This window comes from Chrysemys picta, chromosome 13 (genome assembly GCF_011386835.1).
Source record: "Chrysemys picta bellii isolate R12L10 chromosome 13, ASM1138683v2, whole genome shotgun sequence".
NCBI classification, from domain to species: domain Eukaryota; kingdom Metazoa; phylum Chordata; order Testudines; family Emydidae; genus Chrysemys; species Chrysemys picta.
Genome location: NC_088803.1, coordinates 17,945,295 through 17,959,646, shown reverse-complemented (window position 1 = coordinate 17,959,646; position 14,352 = coordinate 17,945,295). Strand labels below are relative to the sequence as shown.

At 62.6% G+C, this 14,352-nt stretch overlaps 1 protein-coding gene across 7 annotated transcripts in view; it reads right to left on the bottom strand.

Moving 5' to 3' along the window:
- The window catches only part of LOC101946804 (solute carrier family 12 member 3-like), a 15,105-nt gene extending 753 nt beyond the window's left edge, over nt 1-14,352 (bottom strand). Inside the window, exons 1-26 of one of the 7 annotated variants that reach the window (XM_065565544.1) lie at nt 14,269-14,352; nt 13,530-13,837; nt 11,643-11,774; nt 11,465-11,540; nt 11,146-11,241; nt 10,245-10,384; nt 8,349-8,459; nt 8,093-8,204; nt 7,879-8,009; nt 7,697-7,781; nt 7,361-7,521; nt 6,899-7,006; nt 6,368-6,491; nt 6,173-6,274; nt 4,418-4,573; nt 4,220-4,319; nt 3,894-4,005; nt 3,677-3,805; nt 3,385-3,491; nt 3,124-3,206; nt 2,852-2,923; nt 2,531-2,635; nt 1,913-2,024; nt 1,542-1,628; nt 1,085-1,220; nt 871-938 (exon numbers count right to left, since the gene is read on the bottom strand). In XM_065565544.1, the coding sequence (XP_065421616.1) occupies nt 871-938; nt 1,085-1,220; nt 1,542-1,628; nt 1,913-2,024; nt 2,531-2,635; nt 2,852-2,923; nt 3,124-3,206; nt 3,385-3,491; nt 3,677-3,805; nt 3,894-4,005; nt 4,220-4,319; nt 4,418-4,573; nt 6,173-6,274; nt 6,368-6,491; nt 6,899-7,006; nt 7,361-7,521; nt 7,697-7,781; nt 7,879-8,009; nt 8,093-8,204; nt 8,349-8,459; nt 10,245-10,384; nt 11,146-11,241; nt 11,465-11,540; nt 11,643-11,774; nt 13,530-13,820 (2,936 nt within the window). In that variant the 5' untranslated portion in view covers nt 13,821-13,837; nt 14,269-14,352. Of the gene's footprint in view, nt 1-870; nt 939-1,084; nt 1,629-1,912; nt 2,025-2,530; nt 2,636-2,851; nt 2,924-3,123; nt 3,207-3,384; nt 3,492-3,676; nt 3,806-3,893; nt 4,006-4,219; nt 4,320-4,417; nt 4,574-6,172; nt 6,275-6,367; nt 6,492-6,898; nt 7,007-7,360; nt 7,522-7,696; nt 7,782-7,878; nt 8,010-8,092; nt 8,205-8,348; nt 8,460-10,244; nt 10,385-11,145; nt 11,242-11,464; nt 11,541-11,642; nt 11,775-13,529; nt 13,838-14,261 lie in introns of those variants that run through there. The other 6 variants (XM_065565542.1, XM_065565543.1, XM_065565546.1 and 3 more) reach the window with 6 other exon arrangements.

Genomic DNA, 14,352 nt, shown 5'->3' with positions numbered 1-14,352 from the left:
CCTTGTTCTGTCATCTGCTACCACTGAGAACAGTCTAGATCAATCCTCTTTGGAACCCCCTTTCACGTAGTTGAAAGCAGCTATCAAATCTCCCCTCATTCTTCTCTTTGGCAGACTAAATAACCCCAGTTCCCTCAGCCTCTCCTCATAAGTCATGTGCCCCAGCCCCCTAATCATTTTCGTTGCCCTCCGCTGGACTCTCTAATTTGTCCACATCCTTTCTGTAGTGGGGGGCCGAAAACTGGATGCAATACTGCAGGTGTGGCCTCACCAGTGCCGAACAGAGGGGAATAATCACTTCCCTCGATCTGCTGGCAATGTTCCTACTAATGCAGCCCAAAATGCCATTGGCCTTCTTGGCAGCAAGGGCACACTGCTGACTCATATCCAGCTTCTCGTCCACTGTAATCTCCAGGTCCTTTTCTGCAGAACTGCTTCTTAGCCAGTCAGTCCCCAGCCTGTAGCGGTGCATGGGATTCTTCCGTCCTAAGTGCAGAACTCTGCACTTGTCCCATCATCCAGATTATTAATAAAGATGTTGAACAAAACCGGCCCCAGGACAGACCCCTAGGGCACTCTGCTTGATACTGGCTGCCCCTACACACACCCCCCCGCACCAGGGCAGGGCCATGGGGAAATCCCCCAGGGCAATGATCACTCCCCCCTAGCCAGGGATTCCAGGGCACAGCCCTTCCCCTACGGTCTGTCCCTCCTGCTGCACTGGCGCATGCAGGCCAGGTCCCCCACTAGCCCCCACTCCTCATTGCTTGCAGGGGGTCTCTCCCCATCCCCAGTTCTGCAGTGAGACAAGGCCAAGATCACACAGGCCACCTGGGTGCTGTCCCGCGCAGGGATGGGGCCTGCACTCACATGACAATCAGGGCAGCGTTCCGGGAATTCTCCTGCAGGATTTCGTGGAGCCGGACCTGCTGCTCCGACTGTGGGGGAAGAGTGAGAGGGGGTTGCGGTGTGCCCAGTGCCCAGCCCCCATGAGCCAGGCCACAACCAGGAGTCCTGGCTTCCAATCACTAGACCCCCTGGTCCCCTCCCAGAGCCAGGCTAGGACCCAGGTATCCGGTCTCACCTTTTTCCTGTAGACCCGCAGATCCTCATCTGAAACCTTCCAGGGTGTCTCCCTCCGCAGGGCCTCTGTGGCCTCAGGACTGCGCTGTCCCTCGTTGAGCCGGAACGGAGCCACCAGGTCCTCAAATTCCTTCAGGCTGGGGGCAGAGCACAGGGCTGAGGACAGCTGGACCCACCTAGAGGGCTGGGGAGCCTAGGGTGGTACCTGTCTCCTCTAGGGTAGGGAGTGGGGGCTGGGAGCCAGGACTCCTGGGTTCTATTTTCAGCCAGACAGCTGTAGGGATCCTTCACTGTGGGTGGTGCCAGGGAGGTGGGGTCCATTTCAGGGGTTCTGTTAGGCCCTGGGACCGGGCCTGGTGTTCCCCACCCAGGCAATGGGGAGCCCGGGGAATGGGGTCAGGCCTGAGGCTCCCCCCCCGAGAAGTGGGGGGTGGGGAATCGCTGTGAGGGGGACTCACCTTCTCTCCTCCGGCTGCCAGGCCACATGGGGCAGCACCAGTACCTCGCTGAAACCCAGGCGGAACTTGCTGAGCAGCAGCTGGATCCTGTGGGGCAGAGGGGAAGCGATAGGCCCATGGGAGGGGAGGAGCAGCAGGGCCTGTGGGCGGAGGGGGAATGCAGGGGGAGGAGTGGGGGCAATGCGGGGGGGGCTCATGGGTGGGGAGGGGTCGGCGGGAATTTGTGGGGCCCATGGGAGGGGGGAACGGCAGGGCCAGCAGGTGGGGAGGGAATGTGGGGGCCCACGGGAGGAATGCGGGGGGGCCAGCGGGAGGGGGGAGCGGCGGGTGGGAATTCAGGGGACCCGCGGGGCCGAGGCAGGTGCCCTTACTCCTGGCGCTGCTGCTCGGCGCTGCCCAGGTGGCCGCTGATGAAGACCCGGACCCGGCAGCGGCTCCAGCGCTTGCGGCGGCTCAGCAGGTAGGGGACCAGCAGGGTGAGCCCTGGGAGGGAGACAGTGTCAGGGAGTGGCCGGCAGGGGGAGCAGGCCACGAATGAAGGGCGGGGGGATTGGCAGGCTCTTGGGGCCCGGGGGTTGCCAGGGGGTGAGAAGGCTGGAGAAGAGATGGGAGGCTTCCAAGGGATGGGCAGGGGCTGTCAGAGGTTGAGAGTCTGGGGGGTGGAAAGCTGGCAGGGGAGGGGGTCTGTAGGGAGACAGGGCTGGTGGATGAAGGAGCTTGACGGGTGAGGGTCTGATGGAGGGAGGAGATTTGGGGGCTGGTAAGAGAGGTGGCGGGGGTGGCTGACAGGGTGTGAGGGCTGGTGGAGGGAGGAGGTTGGGCTGGCAGAGGTGAGGGGGTGGTGGGGGAGCTGCCAGGGGAGGAGTCTGATGGAGGGAGGAGGTTGGGGGGGTTGGCAGAGGTGAGGGGGCTGACAGGGGCGGCTGGCAGAGGTGAGGGGGCTGGTAGGGGAACTGCCAGGGGCGGGGGGTGGGCTGAGAGACACGCACCCCCATCGTCAAAGAGCCAATAGACGTCCACACATCTCTTCTTCTGCGGGGCCTGGAAGTGGGTCTCAGTGAGCTCGTCCGCGCCCAGCACCTTCACGCTGCTGCCTGTAGGCACACAGAGCAGGTGGGGCAGGGCAACCCCCTGGCTCGGGGCAGGCTGGTGTCTCTTCACCCACCCCCCCGGCCTCCCCTGGCCTGACATGGGCCCAGTGTCCCTGGCTGCCACCCACAGCCCCCTCCCTCACTGCCCAGCCCCTGCCCCCCTACACAGCCCCCTCGTCTGCCCCCCTCCATCGCCTCCCCACCTGCTGCCCTCCTCACCTGCATTGCCCGACTCCTGTCTCAGCTTCTCCCCCTGCGGTGCTGCCTCGGGGTCCTCAAACGCAGGGTTCACTGGGGAGATGGGGGTTAGACAGCTGAGGAGAGCCCCCTGGCCCCACCTGGCTGCACAGCTGCCCTCCCAGGGGAACGGGGCAGGCAGAGAGCACTGGTGGAGGTCACTGCTGCCCCCTACTGGCAGGACCAGGCCCTGCCCAGGCATGTCCATGGGTCTGTGTCCGTCTGCCCTCCCCCAGCCCACACCCGATACTCACCATAGGCCCGAACCGTCCGCGACACATCCAGCCCGTCCTTCATCCTCAGCACGCACACCCCGGCCCGGCCGTCGAACGCGTCGCTGGGGGCATAGAGTGGGGTCAGGGGGTGCTGCTGGGAGGTGCCAGAAAGGAGGTGCTGGCCCCCAGGGTGTCTCCCCACTTCCAGAGATGCCTCCAACCCCATTGCTGCCCCCTACTCTGGGGCATCCACCCCAGCGCCCCACTCCACTGCTGCCCCCCTCAGCCCAGCCCCCTTACTGGATGGTGGCCACGTAGTTCTCCAGGTTGTGGGGCGAGTCCGTCTGCCAGTTCTGCTTGTAGCCCAGCACGATTGTGTTGGGTTTGAGACGCCCCAGCCCGGACACCTGGAGAAAATCATTGGTGAGGCTGGGGCAGTGTGGGGGGGATGACACACAGCGCAGCATGGCAGGCTACATTCACTGGGGGACAGGGCGGTGCATGCACAGCACAGCGCTCATTTGCACCAGCAGGGGGCAGCACACAGAGCAGGGCTCAGCCCCTCCAGCAGGGGGCGCTGGGACACACACACCTGCATGAGGCTGCGGGCTCCGCTGCGCAGGTCCGGGGCCGTGATGAGGGTGTAGAAGGATCGCACCTTGCGCCTGTTCAGCCACTCGACGTGCTCCTCTGAGTCGCTGTCCCCTGGGGTATCCTGCGGCTGGGAGAGGCAAGGGGAGGGTTAGGGGGCAGGATGCCGGGCCTCAAACTCACCTCCTTGATTGCCTCCCCGGCATCCCCATACTCACCCCAGCCACGTTCCCACAGATCATGAGGCTGACCCCCTTGGTGAAGGCACTGACGAAATCCACCAGAGCTGGTCGGAAGCTGGGGGGACCCGTCAGCACCAGGCACTGGGGGCTGGAAGAGAGGGAGGGTTGGGACAGTCGGGGGGGGGGGTGCTCTCCCCACAGATACACTGCTGCCCCCAATGCCCAAGCATTATTCTCAGAATGAGTTATAGAGCCCAGCACCCCCCATTTTAACCACTAGACCCCATTTTGCACCCAGAGTCAGGCATAGAACCCAGGAGTCCTAGCTCCCAAAGCCCCTGCTTTCAGCCAGCCAGGCCTACCGGAAGTTCTTGACATGCTCCTCCACTTGGGTGAGACTGACGGAGTAGGACAGGGCCATGCTGTAGGTCCCGGCCTGCACAGAGGAGCCCCAGTTGACGTCTGTGGGGAGGATGAAGAGGATGCAGAGAAAAGCTTGTTCGGTCTGGGTGCCCCCCAGGTCTCCCTGTCCCCTCCCACTGCCCCGGCGCCTCCCTTACCTGGCTTCTTGTAGCTGACGTAGGCCAAGCTGACCAGGATAATGCCCACCACAATGAGGGCCGCCCACCAGGTCAGCAGGAACATGATGACCACGGAGATCACGGCCCCAAAGAGGGCGCTCCACTTGCTGAAGTAGCGGAAAGAAGGTCGCCAGCCTGGGGGGAGGGAGAGTGAAAGGCTGTGCCCAGCCCCATGTGTCAGACCCCCCCAACCAGGGCCGGCTCCAGGCAGCAGCGCAGCAAGCTAGTGCTTGGGGCGGCCCATGGAAGGGGGCGGCATGTCCGGGTCTTCAGCGGCGGGTCCCTCAGTCCCTCTCGGAGGGAAGGACTTGCCGCCGAAGAAGCAGCACAGTAGAGCAGCCGCCGAAGCAGGGCCAGCTCCAGGGTTTTTGCCGCCCCAAGCGGCGGAAAGAAAAAAAAATAGCCGCGATTGCAATCTGCTTCATTCTTCGATGGCAATTCAGCGGCAGGTCCTTCCTCCGAGAGGGACTGAGGGACCCGCCGCCGAAGAGCCGCACGTGCTGCCCCTTCCCCATTGGCCGCTCCAGGCACCTGCTTGCTGCATTGGTACCTGGAGCCGGCCCCTGCACCGAAGTGCCGCCGATCGCGGCTATTTTTTTTTTCTTCTCTTCGCCACTTGGGGCTGCAAAAAAGCTGGAGCCGGCCCTGCCCCCAACCCAACCTAGCTCCCCACATGGCCGGGGCAACAGTAACCACCCTGCCCAGCTCAGCATGTCCAGCTCCAACCGCTCAGCCCTACACCGCCTGACTCCTGCAACTCAACCCTCCGCTGCCTGGTTCCTGCAACCCAACTCAACCCTCCACCGCCCGGCTCCTGCAACCCAACTCAATCCTAAACTGCCCAGCTCCTGCAACCCAACTCAACCCTACACCACCCGGCTCCTGCAACCCAACTCAACCCTACACCACCCGGCTCCTGCAACCCAACTCAACCCTACGCCACCTGGCTCCTGCAACCCAATGCCACCCAGCTCCTGCAACTCAACTCAACCCTACGCTGCCCGGCTCCTGCAACCCAACTCAATCCTACACCACCCAGCTCCTGCACCTCAACTCAACCTTACGCTGCCCGGCTCCTGCAACCCAACTCAACCCTACACCACCAAGCTCCTCCAACTCAATCCTACCCTGCCCGGCTCCTCCAACCCAACTCAACCCTATGCTGCCCAACTTCTCCAACCCAACCTGCTCAGCCCTATGCAGCTCCTCCAACACTCTGCTCAACCCAACGCCCTTCCAACTCAATCCAATTGTATTCTACCCATCTCCAACTCAACTCCCCTTCCTGCACAACTCCTCCAACTTAACCCAGCTCAATACCCACCGCTACACTACTCAGCCCAACCCTTCCAACCCAACACTGCCCTTCTCAGGGCAACCCTTAGAACTGAACTCAGCTCTCGCCTACCCAGCTTCAACTCAACCCACTCTGCCCTACATCAATAAACGTATCCCTTTCAACCCAACAATAATCAACAGAATCCAACATAACCCATCCAGTCCAATCTCACTCTACCCACCCTCCCAATTCAACACAAACAACCTATCTGATCTAACTCAACCTGCCCCATCCTATTCTGCTCAAGAATTCCCATGCCAGACACCCAGCCTGACCCCCTGCGCTCAACACATGCTTGGTTTGATCTCTGGTGCCAGATGTGACAAACCTCAGCTGAACACCTCAGCAAAGCCCTCTGTGCCCCTGTCCCATGGCTGCTGGGGTTGCTGCTGTACCTGGGGAGTTGGTGATTGTGGCATGGAAGCAGCTGAAGTTGATGAGGGCATAGGAGCAAAGGAAGAAGTTGGAGATGATGGGGGCGATGGTGTTGAGCTCAGCTGTGGGTGCAATGGAGAGATGGGTCAATATGGGGGCGCATTCCCATCCCACAGCAGGGAGGAGATGGTCCCCTTCCACCTGACCCCACTCACCGATGAGGATGAAGGCGATGGCCAGGACGAAAGTGAGCATGTAGCCCCGGAGCGGCTCGTTGTTCTTGCCGTAGCCCTTGGCGAAGAAGCCGATGACGGGATACAGCTTATCTTGGCACAGGCACTGCAGGGGACAGGCACAGGCAAGGCAGGGGGTTCAGTGGTAGCAGAGCTACAGGTGACAGAAGGAGCACAACCCCAGGGTGGGAGGCTGGGTAGGGATGGATTTGGGCTGCAATGATCTGAATAAGAGGTGAGGACTAAAGAGTTGTTTGGAGGGATAGGGGGATGCTCTTGGGGTTTGGGGGGTCACTGGAGGTGGTGGGGTTTTCAGAAGTAGGGGTGTCTCTGGCGGTGATTTGGGGGCGTTCCAGGGCACGTCATTGAGGGTGGTGTTGGGTGGGCCACTGTTTTGCGGGTGTGGTATGGATGGAAGGGGTACGTTTGGGTGTCAGTTGGGGTGCTGTTGTTACTGAGGCTGTAGCTGGGGTGTTCTGTTGTTAGGCCCCCACCCCTGACACCCGGACTCACCTGGAAGACCTTGGGGGCTGAGACCAGGCAGGCCAGGGCAGAGGAGAGGGTGGCGGCGAAGATCCCAGCCGTGATGAGGGGACTGAAGCCGGACACCATGCTCATGGTCTGGGAGGGAGACAGACCCCAGGATGGGGGGGATCAGAGAGAGACATCCCCGGCCTGCCTCTCCCATCACTCATAGCTCCCATCCCATGCCCCAAATGTTCCCCATCCCCATCAGTGTTGGCTCCTCCCCCTCACTGCTGGCTCCTCCCCAGTCCCACCCCCTCAGTGCTGGCTCTTCCCCCAGTGCCACCCACTCAATACTGGCTCCTCCCCGAGTCCCATCCCCTCAGTGCGGGCTCCTCCCCCTCAGTGCGGGCTCCTCCCCTAGTCCCGACCCCCTAAGCGCTGGCTTCTCTCCTCCCTGCTGGCTCCTCCCTCAGTCCCACCCCCTCACTGCTGGCTCCTCCCCCCTACCTGGTAGTTGTTGGCCAGCCCGTACTCGCAGGTGCCAGCCTGGGCGCACTCGGTGAAGTTCCAGCCGTAGCCGCACCCAAGGCCCAGGCAGCTGTCCGTGGCGTTGGGGGAGCCCAGTGTGTCGTTCAAACTCCCGGACGCATCACGCACCACGCACGACCCTGGAGGGATGGAGGAAATGAGTGACCACCCCCCCAGGACTTAGTGCCCCCCCCCCGCAACTCCCCTGGCAACCAAGTACCCCCCAGTGACCTCCCCCAGGATGTAGAGCCCTGTCCACTCCCTGCAGCATGGCGCCCCCTAGCGAGCCCTGCCCCCCATTCCCTGCCCCATTACCTATGGTAGCTGAGATGGCCAGGTAGGAGAGCGTGGTCCAGAAGATGGCCAGCAGGGTGCCCTTGGGGATAGCCACCGCGGGGTCCTACAAACGATGATAATGGGGTGGTTATTGTGGCCCATAACTCTCAGGGGAACCAGTTCCTCTAGCCCCTGCTGGGCCTGGGGGGCTAGGAGCCCACCTTGAGGTCGCCTGAGATGTTGGCGCCGGCCAGGATACCAGTGGCCGAGGGGAAGAAGATGGAGAACATGCCAAAGAAGTTGCCCGATTCGCCCCGCCACTCCGGCCCGATGTTCTCCAGGAAGATGTCCCCTGCAGGAAGGGAGAGGGCAAGGTTAAGAGGGGCTGCACTGCCCAAGAGGGCCTCCAGTGGTGGGGAGTTCCACTGGCCCTACCTCGGTAGCTGAAGTAGCCTTTGGACATCTTCTCCTCCGTGGCTGGAATCAGGGTCCCCACAAAGTAGTTGATGAAGGAGACCATGATGACGAAGAAAAAGACAACCTGGGCCTGCAAGAGGGCAGGGAGAAGGGCTGAGAACCCAGGGGTCCCGGCTCCCAGCCCCTCCCCTGCTCTAACCCACTAGATCCCACTCCCCTCCCAGAGCTGGGGATGGAACCCAGGAGTCCTGGCTCCCAGCCCCTCCCCCAGTACCTTGGCTTCCCACTCCATGCCAGCCAGCGCGATGCCCAACAACACTGTCACCGTGATGACGCCCACGATCCGGATGTCATTCACGGGGTCCGTCATCACCGCGTCGAACTCCTGGGGGGCAGGTATATGGAGATGAGTTTGTGGGGGCCAGAAGAGGAGAGGGCAGGGTGGGGAGTCAGAGAAGGGAGTGGAGGGGGCCAAGTATAGGAAGTGGGACAGCTGAGCCCAGCGTGGGTCAGGGAGAGCAGACGGAGACCAACAGCAGATTGTGGACAGGGTGTGGGGTGGGGCAGGGCTGGGGGCTCAATGGGGCCCATGTACCAGCAGCTCGTGGCGCGTGCTCTAGATAAGGCCACCCTTCTCACGGCAGGCAGGTGGGGCTGGGGGTGGCAGGGTGAGGGGCAGTAGAGCTGGGAAAGGGACTTGTGCAGGTGTGTGGCAGGTGGGTACGGAGGGGTGGGTTAGGGATTGAGGCTAGAGCTAGGATTAAGGTTAGAGTTGGGATTGAGGTCAAGGGTTAGGTTAGTAGTTCTAGGTTTACGGTAGGGGTTAGATCGAGGGTTAGGATTTAGTGTAGATTTAGCTCTAGGAGTAGATCTAGGTGTATGGGTGGGTTAGGATTAGCGTTCAGGGTTTAGAGTTAGGGGTTAGGGTTAGCATTCAGGGTGAGGGTTTAGGGTTAGGGGTTAGGGTTAATGTTCGGGGTTAGAGTTAGGATTAGGGTGAGGGTTAGGGTTGGGATTAGGGTTAGGGTTAGAGTGACGGTTAGGGATTAGGGTTTGTATTGGGATTAGGATTAGCATTCAAGGTTAGGGTAAGGGGTTAGAGTTAGGGGTTAAGGGTTTGGGGTTAGGTTCAAGAGTTAAGGGTTAGGGTTAGTGTTAAGGTTTAGGGGTTAGAGTTAGATTTTGGGATGAGGGTTAGAGTTAGGGTTAGGGTTAGTGTTCAGGGTTAGGGCTGGGGTTTAGGGTTAGGGTAAGGGGTTAGTGTTAGGGGATACGGTTGGGGTTAGAGTTAGGGGTTAAGGGATTGGGGTTAGGGGTTGGGGTTAGGTTCAAGGGTTAGGGTTAGTGTTAGTGTTAAGGTTTAGGGGTTAGGGTTAGATTTTGGGGTTAGGGTTAGTGTTCAGGGTTAGGAGATAGGGTTGGGTGTAGGGTTAGGGGTTAGGATTGGGGTTAGGGTTAAGCGTTTAGGGTTAAGAATTAGTGGTTAGGGTTAGCGTTCAGGTTTAGGGTTAGGGCAGGAGTGGGCAAACTACGGCCCTGGGGCCACATCCGGCCCTTCAGACGTTTTAATCCGGCCCTCAAGCTCCTGCCGGGGAGTGGGGTTGGAGGTTTGCCCCGCTCTGCGTGTGCCATGCTCCACACGGTTCCCAGAAGCACCAGCATGTCCCCCCTCCGGCTCCTACATGTAGGGGCAGCAGGGGGCTCCGCACGCTGCCCCCACCCCAAGTACCGCACCCGCAGCTCCCATTAGCCGGCAACCGTGACCAATGGGAGCTGCAGGGGTGGCGTCTACGGACGGGGCAGCGCACCGAGCTGCCTGGCCGTGCCTTCACCTAGGAGCCAGAGAGGGGACATGCCGCTGCTGCCGGGAGCTGCTTGAGGTAAGCGCCGCCTGGAGCCTGCACCCCTGACCCCTTCCAGCATCTCTACTCCAGCCCACCCCACCAGCTGGAGCCCTCACCCCCCCACCTGCACCCATGCCCCAGCCCAGAGCCCCCTCACGCACGCTGAACTCCTCATTTCTGGCCCCATCCAGAGACCGTACCCCAACTCCCAATTGTGTGAGCATTCATGGCCCGCCATACAATTTCCATCCCCAGGTGTGGCCCTCAGGCCAAAAGTTTGCCCAGCCCTTGGTTAGGGTTATTGTTCAGGGCCAGGCCCCACCTACCAGCAGCAGGTCACGCACCGTCTCAGCGAAGCCCACCACATGCATAGCCACAGCCACAGCATTGGCGAAGGAGAAGAGCAGCCCGATGGATCCGCCCAGCTCGGGGCCCAGGCTGCGCGAGATCAAGAAGTAGGTGCCCCCTGCACCCAGACAGACAGATGGACGGACGGGGTCAGCAGGGGTGGGGGGCTCTAGGGGCTTGGGAACAGGCAGGGCTGTTGGGAGAGCCCTGTGGAGAATGTGTGTGTGTGTGTGTGTGTGTGTGTGTGTGTGTGTGTGTGTGTCCCTGCTGCCCCCTGGTGGCGAGATGAGCCCTTGTGTGTGTGTGTGTGTGTCCTCACGCCCCCTGCTGGAGGGGATGAGCCCTGCGCTGAGTGTGTATGTGCACGACTAGTGTAACTGTGTGTGTGTGAAGTTTTGCATGTATAACTGTCTATGTGTGTACCTAAGTGTGTGTGTTATTTTGTGTGTTAGTTGCCTATCTGTGATTCTGCGACTCCAGGGTGCAGAATTTCCTGTGTGTAACGCTGAGCTGTGTGGAGCCTTGTGTACGGATCAGCAGGTGTGTCCGCTGCTGTGTGTCTGATTCTCTGTCTCTCGCTGCGTATGGCTGTAGTTCAGTCTAACTGTGTGGGACTGGAGCTAGTTTTGTGTCCGCACACCTATGCATCTCTAGCTGTGTGTTTCTGCAGTTGGGTCTCATTGTGTAGCTGTGTGTGTGGGTGGGTGTTGTCTCTCTCTTCCCCCGGCCAGGCTGAGATAACAGCCCGCCTGAGAAACAGCTCCCCTTTCTGCCAAAGGGGAGCACTTCCCTAGCCTCTGGGGCAAGCCCTGCTTGTGTGGCGGCCCCAGTTTGAACCCGCCTCCCTAGCCCCACAGTGCCCCCGGACGTGGCTCTCACCTGCCTTCACCTTGCCATTGGTGGAGATGGCTGAGATGGACAAGCCAGTGATTGTGGTGACTACAGCTGACATGAGGATGATGAGCCATGTCAGCCCTGGGGGGGAGGGGAAGATGGTGAATGGGGACCTGGGGAATGAACCCACCCCCTGCCCCCCACTTTACCCCCCCCCCAATACTGGGCACCCTCCTGCTCCCATTGGGGAACACCGAGAACCCACCACAAGCTCCCAGCTGGCTCCTCGCTCCTACCCAGCCACGAGTAATTGGCGGTGCTGGAAGGGGGCCTAGCCATGGGGCACCCCCATCCCCACTATTACCTATTCCAGCCTGGGCTGTGATCCAAGGCAGCCGGAGATATAGGATCACGCCCCAGATGTTGAGCATGCACCGTATCTGGGGAGCGAAAAGGGAGGTGGGTGAGATGAGCCTGCTCCCCCGCCCCGCCCCGCTGACCCACTGGACCCCCCCTCCCCTCCCCGAGAGGTCTCAGTTTACCATCACGCCGGTCACCCAACCGAACCGGACTGGTTCCGCTTCAGGGCTTGCTGCGTCTGGATCCTCCTCGTCCTCCTCCTTAGCCCTGGATTCCCCAGGGTCAGGAGCATCAGGGAACCCGGGCCCGTCCTCCTGCGTCGGTGGGGAAACAGCATTAGACCGCCCACTGCTGAGCCCCCCGCGCCCTGCAGCACAGCACCCCCTTCCAAGCCATGCTCCTGTTCCCGGCACCCCCTGCCGGCCCCCCTCCTCCCAGCAACACGGCACCCCCTGCTGAGCCCCCCGCACCCTGCAGCCAGGAGCCCCCCACACCCTGAAGCACAATGACCCCTGCTGAGCCCCCACTCCCTGCAGCACAATGCTCCCTGCCGAGCCCCCTGCTCCCTGCAGCACAGTGCCCCCTGCTCACTGTAGCACAGTGCTCCTTGCCGAGCCCCCCGCTCCCTGCAGCACAGCGCCCCCTGCCGAGCCCCCCGCTCCCTGCAGCACAGCGCCCCCTGCCGAGCCCCCTGCTCCCTGCAGCACAGCGCCCCCTGCTCACTGCAGCACAGCGCTCCTTGCCAAGCCCCCTGCTCCCTGCAGCACAGCGCCCCCTGCCGAGCTCCCTGCAGCACAATGCTCCCTGCTCCCTGCAGCACAATGCTCCCTGCCGAGCCCCCCGCTCCCTGCAGCACAGCGCCCCCTGCCAAGCCCCCTGCTCCCTGCAGCACAATGCTCCCTGCCGAGCCCCCTGCTCCCTGCAGCACAGCACCCCCTGCCGAGCTCCCTGCTCCCTGCAGCACAGCGCCCCCTGCCGAGCCCCCGCTCCCTGCAGCACAGCGCCCCCTGCTCCCTGCAGCACAGCGCCCCCTGCCGAGCCCCCCGCTCCCTGCAGCACAGCGCCCCCTGCCGAGCCCCCCGCTCCCTGCAGCACAGCGCTCCCTGCAGCACAGCGCCCCCTGCCGAGCCCCCCGCTCCCTGCAGCACAGCGCCCCCTGCCAAGCCCCCTGCTCCCTGTAGCACAATGCTCCCTGCCGAGCCCCCTGCTCCCTGCAGCACAGCACCCCCTGCCGAGCTCCCTGCTCCCTGCAGCACAGCGCCCCCTGCCGAGCCCCCGCTCCCTGCAGCACAGCGCTCCCTGCTCCCTGCAGCACAGCGCCCCCTGCCGAGCCCCCCACTCCCTGCAGCACAGTGCCCCCTGCTCCCTGCAGCACAGCACCCCCTGCCGAGCTCCCTGCTCCCTGCAGCACAGTGCCCCCTGCTCCCTGCAGCACAGCGCCCCCTGCCGAGCCCCCCACTCCCTGCAGCACAGCGCCCCCTGCCGAGCCCCCCACTCCCTGCAGCACAATGCTCCCTGCCGAGCCCCCCGCTCCCTGCAGCACAGCGCCCCCTGCCGAGCCCCCCGCTCCCTGCAGCACAGCGCTCCCTGCAGCACAGCGCCCCCTGCCGAGCCCCCCGCTCCCTGCAGCACAGCGCCCCCTGCCGAGCCCCCCGCTCCCTGCAGCACAGCGCTCCCTGCTGAGCTCCCTGCTCCCTGCAGCATAATGCTCCCTGCCAAACCCTCTGCAGCACAGCGCTCCCTGCAGCACAGCGCCCCCTGCCGAGTCCCCTGCAGCACAATGCCCCCTGCCAAGCCCCCACTACCTGCAGCACAGCGCCGCCTGCCAAGCCCCCACTCCCTGCAGCACAATGCTCCCTGCCGAGCCCCCTGCTCCCTGCAGCAAAATGCTCCCTGCCAAACCCTCTGCAGCACAGCGCCCCCTGCCGAGCTCCCTGCAGCACAGCGCCCCCTGCCGAGCTCCCTGCAGCATGGCGCCCCCTGCCGAGCCCCGCCCCCACTCCCTGCAGCACAGCACCCCCGGCTGGGCCTCCCCTCTCCCCACTCCACACAGTGCCCCCAGTGCTCACCACGTTACGCAGCACCTCCAGCGAGGGGCGACTCTTGCGGGCCCGCCCAGGGGGGGCCGACTGGGCGTAGAACTCGTAGCAGGGACTGACGTCCATTGTGGTCGCGTAGTCCGGGGGAGCCGAGAGGGAGCCCCCCTCATCCGCCTGGTCAGAGCCCTCCATGGACGGGGTTGGGGGGCACGGCAGGGGGCTTGCCCCCTCCTTGCCTTTGTCCAGGGCAGGGCCCGTCTGGAGCTTCCGCACCTTGAACCGGCCCAAGGCCAGAACCGTCTTGTAGGCCGGGGAGTCCATGGGGGTGCCAGGTCCACCTGGGGGTGAGGGGGGAATCCAGTACTCTGGGCAGGAAAGGGTTAAACTCACCCCACCCCACTCACTGAGCAGGGCCTGTCCCTGCCAGCAGGAGGCAGCAGGGACACACACACACACACACACATTCTCTCTCTGAGTTGTTCTTTCCATTTTAGAGATTGTGAAACTGGGGATAGAACCCAGGAGTCCTGGCTCCCAGCCCCTCCCCCTGCTCTAAGCACTAGACCCCACTCCCCTCCCAGAGCTAGGAGAGAACCCAGGAGTCTTGCCTCCCAGTCCCACATCACCACCTCGTTCTAACCACTAGACCCCACTCCCCTCCCAGGCCTGGGGAGCTGGGAGCCAGAACTCCTGGGTTCCCTTTCCTCAGGGTGGCAGAAGATGCAGATGGACAGAAAATCCCGCCCTCCCGTCCCCCAGTACCTGCTACCTTTCCGCTGGCCCTGAGTTCAATCCTGTGCCCCTCTCCCCAGCCCATCCGTGCCTTATAAAGGGCCCAGGCTGAGAGGCCAGG